General features: G+C 35.7%; 2 protein-coding genes and 2 long non-coding RNA genes across 8 annotated transcripts in view; 3 read left to right on the top strand and 1 right to left on the bottom strand.

Annotated features, from left to right (window-relative positions):
* The first annotated feature begins 21 nt into the window (after nt 1–21).
* On the top strand, nt 22–16,444 carry Ephrin (ephrin). Of its 5 annotated transcripts, none has more exons than XM_089472745.1 (5): nt 22–204; nt 1,467–2,325; nt 6,929–7,239; nt 8,715–9,302; nt 11,362–16,444. In XM_089472745.1, the coding sequence occupies exons 2-5, from the start codon at nt 1,472–1,474 to the stop codon at nt 11,613–11,615; spliced, it is 2,007 nt and encodes a 668-aa protein (XP_089328871.1). In that variant the 5' UTR covers nt 22–204; nt 1,467–1,471; the 3' UTR covers nt 11,616–16,444. The 5 variants fall into 5 exon arrangements, with proteins under 5 accessions (XP_089328871.1, XP_089328867.1, XP_089328869.1 ...); XM_089472741.1 differs by having other exon boundaries at nt 1,203–2,325; XM_089472743.1 differs by having other exon boundaries at nt 22–224; nt 1,203–2,325.
* On the top strand, nt 9,309–10,362 carry LOC149268305 (uncharacterized). Its single transcript, XR_016270787.1, has 2 exons — nt 9,309–9,707; nt 9,779–10,362. It is a non-coding gene; the product is annotated as an uncharacterized LOC149268305 (long non-coding RNA).
* The window catches only part of LOC149268304 (uncharacterized), a 19,991-nt gene continuing 14,746 nt past the window's right edge, over nt 13,230–18,474 (bottom strand). The window contains exon 2 of the long non-coding RNA XR_016270786.1: nt 13,230–18,406. This is a non-coding gene — a long non-coding RNA (uncharacterized LOC149268304). The remainder of the gene's footprint in view (nt 18,407–18,474) is intronic.
* The window catches only part of LOC108617765 (43 kDa receptor-associated protein of the synapse), an 8,044-nt gene continuing 6,984 nt past the window's right edge, over nt 17,415–18,474 (top strand). The window contains exons 1-3 of the mRNA XM_089472746.1: nt 17,415–17,452; nt 18,081–18,184; nt 18,322–18,404. Coding sequence (XP_089328872.1) covers nt 18,147–18,184; nt 18,322–18,404 — 121 coding nt within the window. The 5' untranslated portion in view covers nt 17,415–17,452; nt 18,081–18,146. The remainder of the gene's footprint in view (nt 17,453–18,080; nt 18,185–18,321; nt 18,405–18,474) is intronic.

Here is an 18,474-nt window from a genome sequence, read left to right as displayed (position 1 = left end):
TACATTTTAGATACAGATACATTTTTCAGATACTACCACACTGTCAGTTTCGTATTATTTTTTACACCTAATACATAGCTCTGTACTGTATAATAGTTATTTACAAACGAATTTAGTGAAATAATATAAAATAAAATGCTGTGGATACGGATACGGCAGCTTAGCATGAGTTAAAAAACAAATGGGAAAATGCGAAGCTGAAAAGTAAAATCAAATTCGGAAATGTATATATACATAGAACACTGCATTCTGTCTGTTTTTGTGTGTGCGTGTAAGTGGTTATTTTGCATTTCAAATGAAACAGCCAGAATACCAAATTGCTACATTCGTATATACATATGGCGAGAGTAACACGATTTTTGACTCTGACGCAACGTTTTACATGCTTCCTTTACGAGTTAAATCGCGTTTTAGGCCACAAAAAGGTGTATTCGTTTATGGTATTGGTAATTGTTTCTGTATGTATACGAGAAAATCGTCGGATTCAATGTTTATGTATTTGAGTTTCCTGCGAAAGGCAGTCACAGAGCGCGTTATACATATATATACATAGAGAGAGAGAGAGAGAGAGCGCGCTAGTGAGATAGCGCTAGTGAGATATCCAACGGGGGAGGAAACAGAGTGAGATAGAATGTGGGAGAGCAGGAGAGCAGAAGCATAAGGTTTTGCATTATTATTTTTTCTTTCAAAAACAAAATGTTTATTTAAGTCCTTGTAAATAGCATCAGTATATGTATCTATGTATATTAGCATATGCCATTACCTACATTTTGTATTATAAAATGGGCGAATATATACATATGTACTTACTTTTGTACACTACAATCTTCGCCTGTATACAAATTTAGCAGTGGTCGGCATTTAAGGTACTAAAAGTGAATTAAAAGTGAAGCAGCATATGTTGTGTATGTATATGTTTCACAGATACAATGCAAATATTTATTTTTTAATTTAATTCACTTGAAAAAAGAGTCGAACATATGTACATAGATACATGCATATACTTTTACTGTTACTGCTACTGGTGTTATTAGTAGTTGTGCTAGGTTTGGTGTTACTGTTACTGTTACTATTACCGTCACTGTTACTGTTGAAGAGCAGCCGCTTCGTGCACACATATAAAACACATGAACATGCATTGTACATAATGGCATAGGCGCATCCTTACATTTACTGATCAGATCTTACTTCGTAACTTCCAGAAACATGGGATTTCGGCATGTTTCCGACGGGCACAATTTTAGTATCGTCAAAAGCAAGCAAAAACGTCAATTGGGTCAGCGGCATGATTTTTAGCACTAGCGTTAGCATTAGGATCGGGTCAAAAATAAGTCACGTGTCTACAAAGGTCCAAAGCAGTGCAAGAAATAGATACGGAAAGAGTTAAAGAGCACCCAATTCGAAGGTGACAAAAATTCAATAAGGAGTAAATTTGTAATACAAGATACTTAATATATGTATAACAGTATAAATGACTAAAATGACTAAAAAAATGGGGCTAATTGTCAACTGGAATTCGCTGACCGGAACTGCTGGGAAAGAACAAGATCAGCTGTTCCTAAAGTCAAGTGGGCTGACGCCCAGCTGGAAGTCGTTAACAAGAACCGTTGGAACAGTAAACATAGCAGAGCAGCTGATGTCCGAGTCAAATGCCGATTCGAGTGATAAGGATGCGGCAGCAGATTCTTTGGCCGTACGTATTAATTGCATTAAGAATGGATTTGCGGATCATAATATGAATTATGATAAATGGTTGGGAAAGTCAGTTACCCTAAGTCAGCAGCAGCAGCAGGAGCCTAGAAATAGAACAATAACTTCACCGTCGACTTTTGACAAAAAATGTACGCCAATTGCTCGAAAACGAAATCAACCGACGACCACGCTCTTAATGGCAGCGACGATGCATCGAAAGACCAAAAGTAAAAGCAAGAGCCACAAGAAAACAATCCTTGCCAATCCAATACCACCTACAACAACCACAGCTAAGATTTGTGCTAGCCAACAACAAGAAGAACAACAGCGTATTAAGCATTTTAATGCAACGCAGCTCAAGAACCATCAATTGCCGCGACTCCCGCAGTCGTCGGCAACGGGAGAGATCGCTGCTGAGCGAGATTCCGGCAAGAACAGTACGAGAGGTATTAACATATGCAATAAGAAGAAGTACCATTCCGTGCGCTACAAAATGTTAGTTCCATTGCCCAGTCTGGGTGCCACGTCCCTTGCCACGCTTTTGACGATAATATGCATAGAAACTGTCCTACTGTCCACAATGTCTAGCTGCGCTAAAACATTCTATATGCATTGGAATACATCGAACAGCATGTAAGTGTTTATGTATATTTGTATTTATCATTTGTCATTTGACCAAGTGTGGAAAAGAAAAATAGTCCTTTGGGAAACTAGTCCACAATATTGGTTATCGATTCTCAAATTCAGAGCTGATTTAAATTATAAATATTGTTATTCATACGATCGGTTGTGCATGTATGTATGTGTATATGTATGCAAATGCCGCCGTCCAGCATCAAGCAAAGTATATGCAACGCTCAAGTAGTTTTGCAAACATGCATGCATACACACATGCCCCTACATTATGATCCGTATAGCGAACGCACTTTAAGGGCCAGTGTTCACAAAAAAAAAAAAAAAAAAAAAAAAAAAAAAAAAGGGCAGGCGCACACTCATATGCACATAGCACTTGCACATAAATACTGTACGCTCAAGCTAAAGACATCCAAGCGTCAGGTCTTCTAGAAAGTTCATTTGTCCTATTGGGATACGCAGGCATCGAATAGGATATACATATATAAATACATATATAGGATAGGTACGTATAACTACAGATTTTATGCCAATAGTCTAATGTGTGCATTAGGGCTGTCGAAAAATTTTAAAATATCGTATCGATGATAATTTAAGTTTTGAAAAAATATCAAAATGATATTTGATGTAACTTTGAAAAAATCGATATATCTAGGGTTTTCGATTTTTTCCACAATAATTTTAAAATCCGTCCCAAAAAACAAGAACAATAAAAATGATTATTATTTGTTAAAATGATGAAGACCGCCTAACTACAGTATTCGGTACTCAAAGATTTAAAAAAAATGCATTCTGTGATATGATTATCCGTCATACGACTTCGTGAGTCGCAGACAAAACATTTTATTGCCGAAACAAGTCGCTCCGAAAGCACAGAGCAATCAGGGGTGGTTAGGCATCGTAATACGATCTCTGATACTCCTGGCATAGCCGCCTTTTTGGATTATTTTCCCTAGAAGTTTGCGGCAAGCTGCGGTACATCTCAAGCTCCCTCTCTTCCGCACAGTGTACTGCACAGTGTAAGCATCATAGTGCTTCATTTTCATACGCGGCGCCTTATTTGATGTGTTACCACTTGCTTTTATTAATTTAAGGCACAAATTACATTTGGATATTCCATTCTTAAAGTCAGAATAATTCGTTTTCTCCATATTCAATTTTTGTACTGTTCGCTTGGTTCACTAATCACAAGAGCGACCAACTCAAATATATATATATAAAAAAAAAACGTAAAAAATATTCGATACCTTGGCAAAAAAATATCCCGATATAAATATATTTTTTCGATATTTCGATATATTTTCGACAACCCTAGTGTGCATATAACATTTATTTGCGAAAGGAATATAGTAAACAATGATAGGCAGTGATGAAAGGGTGATTTGTATAAGATATAATTCTTGAAATATTTATATGTAAAATTAATTGAGTACCCCTGATGCATACATATGTATATAGGTGTGTGTTTTTAGTTCAGGTGTGTGTTGCTGTAACCCTAGTCGTACGCGCACATTTCGCCAAAGCGAACATGTGAAATATGCGTACTTCATCATTAGGGGTGATTTTTGATTTACAAAGCTCTACAATCAAATAGAAGGAAAGAAAAAATAAACAGAGAACAACTCGGAACTTGGAAGTTGGAAGGGAACGAAAGGAAACCAAGAAAACGCTCGCAGGGGGCAAGAGGCAGACATAAGACATAAGTGCGTGCTGCGTGTTAAACACGCAGCACTTGATGGGTGGCATGGGCGAACGCGAGAAGGCATAAGGGCGGTTGCGGGTAGGGGTGGTTAGACCCCCTTGTGGTTTCGACTGCAGGCCAGAGCCCAGTCTTCAAGACCTACCGAGCCTTTTTTTTCGAATGCATTCAGCACTCTCTGTTAGCACACCATCAGCATTGAGTCGCACATTTCAAAATAAATAAATAAATAACGCGTTTGCTTTTCTCAGTCTAATGAGGGCATATGCGTAATATATGTAGCCTGGCAGAGGGGCAGGATAACTTGTAGGTGATGGTACTGTTGCCGCTGCTGGTGGTGTAGTACTGACTTGTACATCTTGACCACGCACATTGGATAGAAATAAATCCTCGGCGAGCGGTTACCCTGCATATACATAGTGCGTGTAACAACGGGTGGGTTATTAATAGGGTTGTTGAAAATATATACATTAGAGGTGCCAAACTATCGATGGTAGAGCACTATCGAGTCGGCCTACTATCGATGGTGCCGCATACACGATAGTGGTCGATAGTCCCACTGATAGTTTTGCTTATACATGTAAAAAATTGCGCGTTTTCTTTCATTTGTGAGAAAATAATTGTTACTGCAGTAAGAATATTGTTAAACATAATTAAACAAGTAAGAAAACTCTAGTCGAGATTGATCGACTAGATACTACCCTGGACTAAACTACTAAAAATTTAGTATGGTTAAAATTTCAATTTCAATTTAAATTTCAATAAAAACACATTTAATTAAATATGTAAATATTTTGAAACAATTAAAAAAGAGTTAATCTCAGCTCTGGTTTCGAACTCGCGACTCCTCGATCGAGCCTCACGCCGCTACTTACTACGCCACCTCACTTTTAAAAGCTACGTTGGCAAAACTGAAATAGATTCACTGCTGCAGACCTATCTAGCAAAATTAAACCAAACTAACTGCTGATGTGATTCTAAGAATGTGCTAGCTGCTGCACGTGCGTTTGTTAATTGGCCAAACATTTTATTATTTTTTAACGTCGACTGACTTAACGGAATTTAATGAAACTTTCAGCATCTTCACATTCTATTGATTATTTGACAAATTTAAAAAAATTAAAAATTATTCACAATTAGCTATACTGGCATATGACTTGAACTTGAATGTTTTTATTCCATAAAAACATAACGGGATGATTTATCGAATTTTAAAGGCAAGCTCGAAATCAGCGCTGTATATAGGGTGATTTAATACAAGAAAGTTGTAGTCGAGACTGCTCGACTATGAGATCCCCTGAACCCTTGGAGTAATTGCTATTTCAATAATTTTTCGCGTCTTTCAGCTTACACAAGAAACATGCACACACGCAAGCACACACACACACACACACACACACACACATACATACACATACACAAACATTTACACGCACATACACAAACACATACACACACAAGCATAAACACGCATGGGCGCAGTGTGCGCTTACTATGAGAACTTAATTGTTTAATAACTTTTTTTGTGGACACACGATCTTCATGAAACTTTTAGATTATAATTAATAATAATATGGATATACATGTATTTGCCAAAGCACAAGTCTCTAGTATTTGAAATACGCCTTTTACAAAGTGAGGGGATGAATATAGGGGTGGGGGGTAAATTTTTACAAAAACCGAAATTGTATAAATTGTATATAAGCATACATAAAAAACTTGGAGACTCTAGCAATAAAGGTGTAGAAGATATAATTTTATAACTGGTTTTCGATAAGGGTTTTATCGATAAAAATATCGGGATGAGTTATCGATTTTTAATGATAAACTCGATATCCGCGCTGTAATTAAGAACATTTTACAAAAAATTTTAAGTCTCTAGCTCTTATATCTTCGGAAATCGACGCGTTCAAACATACGGACAGACGGACATGTATGTAACAGGCAGAAGGAGGCGTGGCAGACCCCATAAATTATATATATTCATGATCAGGGCGACGAGCTGAGTCGATTTAGCTCTGTCCGTCCATCCGTCTGTCCGTATGTTTGAGCGCGTCGATCTCAGAAGATATAAGAGCTAGAGACTTAACATTTTTTCCTAGGTCCGTGTATAACACTGGAGTTGACCGGGCTTTTTCATTTAAATAAAAAATACTTATTCTTATTATTCATATTTTTTGGAACGGATTACGAAGTTACTATGGGAAAAGCTTTAAAATAAAAATATTTATATCGATAAACTTAAAATATCGATACGATATTTTTAAAATATTCGACAACCCTAGTAAGTAAGAAGAGTATACTTCTGGTATTGCCTCGATTTAACTCTCACTTGTACTCCTCCAAATCAATTTTTATCGTGACAGAATATTGCTCGACTGTCAGGTATTATGCATCGGTAGGTGAGTGCTAGCTATTTGTTCTAATTTTTTTTTTTATGAAAACTGTATACAAAAGATGTATGAAAGCTCTAGTCGAGACTACTCGATCATGAGATTCTGTTAACGCACACACACACAGCGCTTGGGCTGCGATTTGGGCTATCTTATGGGTATTAAATTGTCAATGGAGGTTGAATGATAACAACATTAAAATGTGGATGGATTTGTGAAAGGGATTTGTGGCCGGTACATGTTGGAAAATGTAAAAAAAAAACATTTAAAATGTTGGGCAAAATTATATCAAATCTATTAAACAGTTCATGTCTCCAGCTCTTATAGCTTCTGAAATTCATGGATGGACAAAAGGTGGTCTACCACGCCCCCACCTGCCAGTTACATACATTTTCAATGGGTTTAGGGTATAACTTAGCGATACTCTGAGGATAAAGTGGATATAAACCTATGGTTTATTTTCACTAATATGTACATAACTCTAATAAAATGTATTTTCTGAACTTTACAGATTTCGGATCGATAATACAGATCATATTATTGACGTGAACAAAGGCAATCTAGCATTCGAGTTCGACCAGGTACACATAATATGTCCAGTGTATGAGCCCGGCGCATTCGATAATGAAACAGAGAAGTACATCATATACAATGTGTCCAAAGTGGAGTACGAAACATGTCGCATAACCAACGCCGATCCGCGAGTAATAGCTATATGTGATAAGCCTCAGAAATTAATGTTTTTTACGATAACTTTCCGGCCATTTACACCGCAGCCAGGTGGTTTAGAGTTCCTACCTGGAAATGACTACTATTTCATTTGTAAGTTAAAATCTGCAATAAATATCTGTTTGTCTTTATCTGTTTATTTTAAACGGCATTACCCATTAGAATTTGACTAAAATTTGATCTGTCAAAATTTAAACTACGTAACACATATTAGAAAAGAATAAGACGCTCGCCTTATCAGGTGCTGACTGCCTGTAACAGTGTCCTACTAGACGGTCCCATGAATGCATCGATGTCGTAAGCCAGGGTTTTCATGCGCACATTATATCAATTCATTTCTCTTTAATTAAAAGATGAAAGTATAAACATAAGATACAATAATACTCTACGTCAGAATATAACCACCGAGTTGCTATATGTCCTTTTATAATTTATTTTGTTAACATAACTTAAAAACAAGTAAGAACGTTGCAGTCGGGCGTTACGCAATACTCATTCACATCCCATCAGCAATTTATTAGTTAAGTTTCGCTGTAATACTGTAGAAAATGTACTCGTAGTTTTTCCCGATTTGCTACGCCCTACTAGGCGTAGACTATTTTTGGTCAGTTCTTAGAACGTGATAACGGTACCTTAACTGCAAAGTTTGAATGCTTACCCTCAAAAAATGTGAAAATTACAGGGTATTTTTCGATATGCCACACCCCTAATGAGGCGTAAAAATTATTTGTAGGTCATCGATAGAGGAGGTTACTGGTAACTTAACTACAGCCGACTATTGTTATTTCGAACCTCTCATTAATTCAAAGTTATCACTCAGTAATTCGAACTAAAAATCATTGCTAAGACTCAGTAATTCGTACTCATATGGTTACACACTCGAGAATTCGAAATATTTTAAGAGTCCCTTGATTTTCGAAATAACGAGAGTCGACTGTATCTAAATTTGAAGCTTCTAGTTTTTTTACTTTAGGAGATACAAACTTTTGCGGTTTGCCACGCCCCCTGTGGGCGGACATATATCCGACAAAGCTTTTTGGTCTTGGGTGATCAGCCCGAGTACATCTCTGGCATCAATAATGTCCAAAATATTAAAAAAATCACTATATCTTCAGGTCCGATTTGCCACATCTCTAATGGGCGTAGATATATCCGCCATAGCTCGTGATCTTGGGTGGTCGATGCGGATCTATATTCCAAATTTCAGCTTTCTAGCTCTTCAATTAATATGATTTCTGGAATATCGGAAAATATACCAAGAAACAAGTTTTGTTAATAACTTACTCGATTTTTAAAACGAATTCGATAATCTTCCAACTTTTTAAATGTAGCTCTTAAGGGTTCTAAGCCCGACCTACATACCTTCTGCCTGTGACATATATTTTAATAAAACTATTTTACCTTGATGCACGACATCTGCTAGTTGGACATCTCTTAGCGTAGTTTGTAATGTGTTTGAATTTATTTCAATGTTGTTTGATTTTATTTGTAAAATATTAACTATGAATTACATGGAGGTAGTTGTTGTAAATTGATTTTGTTTGGATTTTGATATTTTCAAATTGCAGCGACTTCATCAAAGGACGACTTATACCGTCGCATAGGTGGTCGCTGTTCCACAAATAACATGAAAGTTGTGTTCAAAGTGTGCTGTGCGCCCGAAGATAAGAACAAGACAACGGAGATAACAACAATGTTGGGAAATGTGCCAGCAGTGGACAGTGGTGGAACGAGCAATATACACAAAGGCGTCGATAATATTGATCTGAATCGAAATATGAATAGCCCGAATGGAATTCATACAATTGGCATAGGCGTTGGCAGCGGATCAGCAGCTGGTGGCGGTGGTCAAATGAAGCCCGTTGGCACTTCGATCAATACAAACATTGATCAGTTCAACCGCATACCCATTCAACCGAACTCAATAGCTGAAGGAGGCGGAGCTGTAGGGACAGGAGTAGCTGGGGGATCTGGCATAATGCTCTCACCTGGCCATGGCAGCATAAATATGCTGCCACCTGGACGAGGCGGCATTCACATGCCATACCCCAACCATCATCATATACAGACTGGCATACGAATTAATAATGTTCCAACGCAACAGAATAATCAGCATCCGCATCACAAAGGCAATCTGAACAATATGAATAGTAATGGTAAGGACGAAACTACAAGTCAGCTCAACATACAAGAGGAAGTTGGCAAAAAAGATATGTATTACCTGTCGCCGGTTGTTGTTGACACAAATCATAGTAACATTGTGCAGAGCACGATCAATTGGCCAATTAATAAGTGGGCCATTAGCTCGGGTGTGGACACGAACAGAACAACAGCAAACTCAACGTCAAACAGCAGAATAAAAAATTCCAATTTAAGCTCAAATTCGAATCCTAACTCAACTAACATACTTAACAATAACAATAATAGGAAGCAATTCTTCCATCCGAAACATACCACAAATATCAAAATTCAAACAACCTCAGGCAGTCTTAATACAGATATTAGCAATTATACACAATCATCCCACAGTTCGACAGTCCTTGGTAATAATAAGACGAAAAGTAAGTAGAATTCATTAGAAATGCATTTGCATATGCATCTGCCATTAACTACCTGTGTTACACCTGCCTAGTATTACCACCACCACAACCTCCACACCTGTCCCGGCCACTGTATGTGCTTTCGCATCTTCAAAAGTAAGCGGAGAGAAACACCGTAAGACTGACAATGGTGACAAATCTACAGGGGCATTCAAAAAACTAAAAAGGGTATATTGTAACTGTCCGGGCCCAAGTATAAGAAATAGTGAAGCGTGATTAATGGCATGAAATAAATTTTAGAGAAAGAACAGATGATAAGAGACGAAATGCGACAGGTGTGCTCTGATATGAGAGATGAAAGAAGAGAAGTGCGATATGGGATATGAAAGACGAGATAGATGATGATTATATGTTTTCTACAATGTTACTTCTTGCTGTTGTCTGTTTGTCCGTATGAACATAATTCATTTCGTTGCGATTCAAGCTATTGATTTTCTAGTTTAGGAGAAATTTTAATACCTGGAACTTGAGTAAAACCTTCTGAATTAAACTGAAATGTGCTGCAAATAGTTTCCACTTAATTGTGAAAACAACTTATAAAAGAACCGTTTATTAAGCTTTAACCAACACACTTTGTCGAATAAAAATACTGATAAAAAGAAAATATGTATAACAAGTAAGAAAGCTCTAGTCGAGACTGCTCGACTACGAGATCCCCTGAACCCTTGGAGTGCTAGCTATTTCAATAATTTTTCGCGTCTTTCAGCTTACACAAGAAACACACACACATACACAAACACATACACATACAAGCACCCACGCATAAACACGCATGGGCTGCAGTGTGCACTTACTATGAGAACTTAATTGTTTAATAACTTTTTTTGTGGACGTACGATCTTCATGAAACTTTCAGATTATGATTATAACATGAATATGCATGTAATTGCCAAAGCACAAGTCTCTAGTATTTGAAATACGCGTTTTACAAAAGTGAGGGTGAGGGGGTGAATTTAGAGGTGGGGGGTAAATTTTAACAAAAACCGAAATTGTATAAATTGCATATAAGCATACATTCAAAATTTGGAGACTCTAGCAATAAAGGTGTAGAAGATATAATTTTATAACTGGTTTTCGATAAGGTTTTTCATCGATAAAAAAAGATCGGGATGAGTTATCGAATTTTAATGATAAACTCGATATCCGCGCTGTAATTACGAACATTTTACAAAAAATTTGAAGTCTCTAGCTCTTATATCTTCGGAAATCGACGCGTTCAAACATACGGACAGACGGACAGACGGACAGACAGACAGACGGACAGGGCCAAATCAACTCAGCTCGTCACCCTGATCAAGAATATATATACTTTGTGGGGTCTGCCACGCCTCCTTCTGCCTGTTACATACATTTCAACAAAACCATTATACCCTGATTTCCCATTTTCAATGGGTTCAGGGTATAAAAAAAAAATAAAATATATATATGTATATATATATATCATGAAAATATCGCGCTGTGCCTAACCCGACCAATGCCAACCAACCTCCTATGTATGAGTATTATGAGTATTATGAGTATTTAATTGAATTACTTGACAATTAATAATTTGAATTAAATTAGCCAAAGTAAACTGTTAAGAATTTGGTCAACTCAATCGCTTCTTAAATTTCAGATGATCATCACAATTATGACAAGCATCCAAACGAAGTAGTGAAAAACGAAGAGCTGACCTACAATAGTGGATCGGGTCAAGCGACACTTAATCGCCCTATCGATGTCTATTTGTGGAGCTGGAGTTGGCTTCCAGGTGGCACTATTGTAACAACAATCCTGATCGCCGGCATATTCTACACATTTCATTATTTATTTTGGACACTAAATAACACAATGGCTCGTCGTATTGAAGCACTAGGTATATATCGGTGAATATGCTGAACGTGCTGAATGGCTGAATGTTGGATGGCTGACTTGGCTGAAGGATATCGATTTGAAAAGCCATCATTTTATAACATCAGACTTGCGGCTCTCATATTATTAGGGAGTACTCTACATAAATATATTCATACATATACATTCTTATGTATTTCGAATATAAGATCGATTGAAGAATCTACAAACAGATACAATGGAGGACAAAAGTATTTTGATAACGCATTGCAAAAACTTTAACCGCTTATTTCTGCGTGCTGAGAGAAGTAACGGTACCCATTATATTTTTTAGAGAGAGCAAACATACTAGGCTTTAAGTGACCATAATATTGCATTGATGACATGACTCATTATTTTTCTATAATTATTTGCATGGCGGATTATCATTATTTAGGTGGACAAAAGTATTTTGACATTCCCTTTCAAATTCATTTTCGGTAATTTGCTTGGATTCAAAAATACATATTTTTCTTTTTAAGTTATTTTTGGTGTCCTCTTTAATAATAGCCATTATTTGATCATAGTTTTCGGTAACTTATGGGCAAACAACGTGATTAAGTGAAATCATTAAAAAATTAGTCGCGAACGAAGAATTGTTCAGGTATTTCCGTGGAAAACCTTACAGCCTTATAAAATGCACCTCTATGCGCAATTTACAACTAAATTAACAAAAAATAAAAAACTGATTCACTCAAACAAGAAGGCCAGATCGGAAAATTCATTCAAAAAAACCTGTAGAAGGTCGCATCATATTAACAAATGTCGATTAAGCCCAAAAATAATCCTAAATTATCAATAAGCAGAAATACTATCACAAGTCGGCGAAAAAAGGCAAAAAATTTTTCTACGTTATAGATGTTCCAATACTCTTAATATCACTATAAAATAAACTAAAAAGGTATCGATTTGCTAAAACCTTCATAGGCAAGCCGCAATTCTTCTGGGGAAAAGTATTATGGATATTTGATATTAATTAATGAAAAAATGAAGAGGGATAATTATTTACGTGTCCTGAATGACCACTCATCGAATTCCGGTTACCGGCTCATTGGAAAATCATGTATACTGCAGCAGGACAATGCTCCATGCCACAAGGTCCATATTTTAACTGAATTTTCTGGGAATATTGAAGTCAATACATATGATTGGCCACCTCAGCGCTCTGATCTCAATATTATAGAGAATGTGCAGGCTTACGCAAAAGTAAAACGTAGCTTAGACTTATCAAGAACGCCCAAGGAGACGGATTGCTGAGGTTTGAGGACCTTAGCAGGATTTTTCAATAGAAACATTACAAAATTTGGTTAGATCGATCCCTAGACGCTTGCAGATAGTAAAGGAGGGTTTAATTCTTATTAATATTTTAGTTACTATGACCATTGTTAAGTTTTTGTCTAACCTTATTTAATAAATATTAATGTCAAAATACTTTTGTCCACCCAAATAATGATAATCCACCATGCAAATAATTATAGAAAAATAATGAGTCATGTCATGAATCACTTAAAGCCTAGTATGTTTGCTGTCTCTAAAAAATATAATGGGTACCATTACTTCTCTCAGCACGCAGAAATAAGCGGTTAAAGTTTTTGCAATGCGTTGTCAAAATACTTTTGTCCTCCATTGTAGATAGATAGAGAGAGAGAGAGAGAGAGAGAGAGAGAGAGAGAGGATATAATTGATGAAAAGAAGGAGAAAGGTGAAAATAGAATAAATAAGTTTAAAAATGAGGAAGATATTTCAAGCGCATTAAAACATAGTTTGTAGCGATATAAATATATATTATTTAACTTAATAAGTAAACAAATAGAATGCCGATTACAGATTTAAGATTGGAGTATATAGAATAGGTTTGCCTTGGCATCTGACGATTGTATTGCTCTCGCTAAACTCAAATAATGTCCCTATAAAAATTAACAGCTCTTGTCTTTAATATAATTGGTATAAAACTAATTTTACACATAAATACAGGTTTCCATATTAGTTTGATTGGTTCTAAATTTTGTTGATTGTTTGATCGAATTTCATTCTGTAAATATCTTCTATTTATTTTTTTTAATTTTTCTGTATAGTTTTTATGTCAGATCGCCCTGTTCGAAAACAAAGAATTGAAACCATGTAAATTGATTTAAATCGGGCTAAAGGAGCTAAGGAGTTAGACTTATTACATTATCAGTATAATTATAACTAAAGTACACTAAAGTAAAATTCTCTGCATCCTCCTTGCAAGCCAAAAAATACTCGACAATCGAGCGCCTTTTCATTTCATTTACGCGTTTGTAACCTTTTATAATTTTCTTTGTTGACTTTGAAGTTTTTCAAGTAAAATCTGTGAATTCATTCGATGATCATCCCCGTTTGAAGTCAAAAGGCAAACTTACATTATATATAAATATACTTCTCGTACAATAGCTGCCTTGTACGACAGTTTTGACTGAAAATAAAAATGATAAATTTAATACCATACTTTAGGAGAAGATTAAAACACGTGTAGGAAATTAGACACTAAGCAGCTAAGGCCAATGGCAAACAGAGATAGATACGATAATATGAAACATGTACTTGTTATATCAAAAAGCGTATGAATTTTTCGTATTGCATTTACATTTACAGTTATTATTCGTATATTAAGTATTTCGAATATGGGAAAGGTGAAATTCAAAGAACTCTCAACTGTAAGTTTTTAAGTTCTTATGCTTTTTTGTTTTTGTTTTTGTTTTACTTTTTAGTTTAAATTTTGAAATTTTGTAAATGAAACGAAGCAGTATATATATATCTAATATATATGCTATAGAACTTACATACAAAATTTTATATAAAAAGAAAGAAGAAAAATATTTGTGTGAAAAATGGGAGGCGAACAAAAAAGTTTAGGTGAAACGTTATAATAATTGTATATTTAATAAAGAAGAAGAAGAAGAAAAAAAAAAAAAAAAACAAATAGAATTTGCAATTCATGTATTGATGCAGCCATTTGCTTCACATTCAGAACATGAAATTTATTTACATACCACATAAGTAGTATTCATATATATACTTTTAAAGAAACCAACGAGTTGGTTCGTTTCGGTGTTATATATACATATATATAAAGAATTGTTCTTTCTGAGTTAAAACGAGCGAGCCTTCTTTGGCTTTATTGTATTTTCCAAATCATACTGAATCATTATACACACACACACACACCCACCCACACACACACACACAGAGAGCATTTAATTGTAAGAGAGTCCTTCACACACTTCTATTTCTTATATGGCACTTGGAGAACCCTTTATAGCGCCCTCTAATGATAGTAAACGCTCTCGTTTTAAGCTTAATGCAGAAACTTACGAATAATCCGAATTTATCACATCCGAATCAGAATCAGAATCCGAAAGCAGTAACAAAAGCAAGATCAATGTCCTAAGTTTAAATAATTTATATTTAAATACTTTTCAATGCAAACTCTCTTAAAAATAGGCAACAGAGAAGTGTAGATACAATAGTATGTATCCATTCTTACAGTTTGAGATGATTAGGATTACGCTTACAATACAATACAATTTAATACAAAAATACAATACGATACCATAAAACTCATTACAATACAATACACTACATTACAATACAATGCATATAATTATATACTTACAACATACATCTCAACTTATTATCATGTCTACCTTAGGAACCGCTTTCTTTTCGTTTCACTGCCACAGGTAAAAGAGTAGCCAAATATTTTGACCTCAAATGTTATCTAAACTCGTGAGCTGCATTGGTGTTGTAGAGCTCTCCAGATTTTAGACTCGGATTTAGAGCAGTTCGCTTTCGAACATCATCAGCCAATTCGACTTTATAAGTATATTAATTAAAAAACATTCGATGATTGTTTGTGTACTTTGGATACTTTAACACGCGTGTTACAATCAACTTGAGTTAGTCTGCAGCCATGAAGACCATTGCTTTGTTATAGCGATATGTATTTTTGATTTGTCAATTAGCGCCCTTTCAAAGTCAGTTTATTAATTGCAGATATATTTTGAAGTCTCCACCTTCACACGTCTGCCCCACTGTGCCGAATATATTTCTGCTTATGCATTCATATAAATTAGACACGGTCACAAAGACTGCATTAATTGCAAACTCAGGGCCAGTGCTGCTCTAGAAGCTATGTAACAAGCTTACAGACAGAAAACCGACGCAGACTCCTGCAGAGCCATCTATACAGATGCAATCGCATGGACAGTACCACCACTTATAACTACTCTATAATTATTTGCAGTCACAGATTACCAACACACACAAACACACACACACACACACACACACACACACTTATATTCACTTAATAAATGGCCCTCATAAATATGCTAGATGAAAGTTGCATAACATTCAACTCATAGGCGTTGGTACATACATATATACATATATATGTAATGCCGGAAGCGATCAAAAGAGGAAAATATGTAATTCAATCATAGCTGAATATAATTGTATGTATATACACTTATACATGAAAAGGAGATAATATAAAAAAGAACAGAAGAAAGAAAATAAAAACTCAGTTGGAATAGTGAAGGCAGACTAAATTGTAATTTTTACTGTAGCCCAGCAAATTTATATCTACTTAAATAATACCATTTAAGAGGTCAAATAAGCAAATGCATTCAACACGAGAAACCGAAACTACATATATTTATGTGTACTATTAGATGGAGAAGATTACGGATACGAATATGAATATGAATACGAATACGAATACGAACGAAGGCAAGCTGAAAAAACGAAGAAGAGTGGAGAAGTGAAACATGTATCAATGCAAATAAAAAAAAAATGTAAATTTACGATTTGTCTCTTAACTGTCTAGAAATGTATGGGTAGTATTCCTGCCCCACTGTGCGGGAGGTGACGATGCCACCATCCAGAGACCTCTGTTTCACTGTATTGCTCTGGGTGTTGGACTATAATGTGCTGAGCTTTCCACAAGAAGAGACTGCCGAATTGTTTTCAGTGATTTCTCAGTCTGGTGTCCGCATTGAAAGAAGGCTCTTAAGAGCCTTCAGGGAAAATTCGTATACAATTCTTACAAAAATTCTTCTTGCCTATATGGAAGAGATCTATGGGGCTCTGCCTCCCAAAAGCTCTATGAAGATGGACAGCAGCTGACATAATCGTATGCAGCCCTGCTCTACATAAGGACATGACGATTCGAAAAGTCCCTGAACTCACTGCCTGCAAGCTGCAAACCCACCAGTCGCCTATTTCATGAAGCAAGCTCGCCTTCCTGGCATCCCCCAAATGGTGCTCGCTTTTATCGTATATATTGAGTGGAGGAGTAGCGATTCCTTTAAATTAAGGAACAACAAACAATATTCATTCAAATTCAAGTCGTTTGAAATATATGTACATGTGACTAGAGGTTCTTTTGGATAGAAATTTCTAAAATCTAACATTCAAGTCACTGTTCTGATTCCGCCGCTGGGGTGTGGTAAGTCAAATCAGACTATAATGTACAAACTTCGTTGTATGAAATACAACATAACATACAAATATGCCATATATATATGTACCAACCCAATTCAACAAAGTACGTTAGAAGAACGGAACTAGTTCATGTTCCGGTACCATTCGGTTGGCGTGCCTTCATAAAAGTTGACAACTCTGGAACGAAAGGATGTCAGAAACGTCAACTCTCAATCTGGCAGCAACAGCAGCAGCACCAGCAGCATCCACACAAACAAATAAGAGCATTTCTCTGGCATTTAACTTTTGTTGAACTAATAAATAAGCAGTAATGTTCAAGTGACCAATTTGTGAATTAATAACTATACGCCTACTGTATACCTGAATAGGTTGGTTAATACAACTCGAGTTTACAAATTGAGTTTAAGAGTATGCGCGTTGGGTGTTTGATTGGTGGGGGGGTTGGATTGCCTTGAGAGTCAAGTGAAGAAAAAGTGCATTCAGAAGTGAAGCTGTGTACAAGGTCACGTGTATTGAGCCATATTTTGTCCTCGAGTTGCATAAAAAGCTCTTTTCTCTATTAAGATTTTCAGATGTTATGTATACCCTGTATTTACAGGCAAAAAAGGTATTTCAAAATCGGCAATCGAAAGTTCATGCAAATTGGCCATAATTACAATTATAAGGAAGATATCTGCTAGTTCACCATTCTTGCATGTTAATAGCGTGTGTGGCATGGAGCTATGTATTACCATCAAATACCCTAGCTCCATAAAGCATATTGAAAATAGGAAAATAGAATATTTTGATTATAGTTATTTACAACGAAAGTTATTTACGAATGAAAATGAGGGCCACTAGATCCCAGATACCTTGTCGGGTAGTATCCAACAATCGAATAGCACAGATATACTAGAGATTCTTACATAAGCTTTGTATATATCCAAAATATACTTAATAAATAAAAATTCTCAATTCTTAATGTTCTTGTTAACTATATATGCTCAATAATTTCAGAGTGATCTAGGGGCGACTATCCTACTTTCTGACATCACGTCTTTAGCACGGTAACGAGGCTCAGCCATGTCATGGGAGAGCATCGCAACGAAAGATCTGCTCAGGTATATATATAGGTATATATATTATATATATATATATATATATATATATATATATATATAGATATATATATATATAATAATGTATATTTATTTATAATGTCTATTTATTTATCAATGTTATCATAATCATTCCGCAGCATACCACAAAGTCACAATTTGTCAGCAACACATTTACTCGCGTCACCTGATGGATCACGATATTTACTGAATAATTCCAATGGTCTGTAAATAAAAAGAAGATAAAAAATATATATTTATTGGTATACACGCCATGCAGTATATATCTATAT

Source organism: Drosophila arizonae, chromosome 6 (genome assembly GCF_054131065.1).
Source record: "Drosophila arizonae isolate 15081-1271.41 chromosome 6, UAZ_ARI_1.0, whole genome shotgun sequence".
Taxonomy (NCBI): Eukaryota; Metazoa; Arthropoda; class Insecta; order Diptera; family Drosophilidae; genus Drosophila; species Drosophila arizonae.
Note: the sequence above shows the minus strand (reverse complement) of the source record. Positions and strands in the feature narration are given on the sequence as shown.

What these genes read in the sequence shown, in the direction of transcription:
- Ephrin (XM_089472745.1), top strand. Translation starts at nt 1,472, where the DNA reads ATGACTAAAATGACTAAAAAAATGGGGCTAATTGTCAACTGGAATTCG. An exon ending in AAATGACTACTATTTCATTT is followed by an intron (nt 7,240 to 8,714) that starts GTAAGTTAAAAT and finishes TTCAAATTGCAG; the next exon opens with CGACTTCATCAAAGGACGAC. An exon ending in GAACAATATGAATAGTAATG is followed by an intron (nt 9,303 to 11,361) that starts GTAAGGACGAAA and finishes CTTAAATTTCAG; the next exon opens with ATGATCATCACAATTATGAC.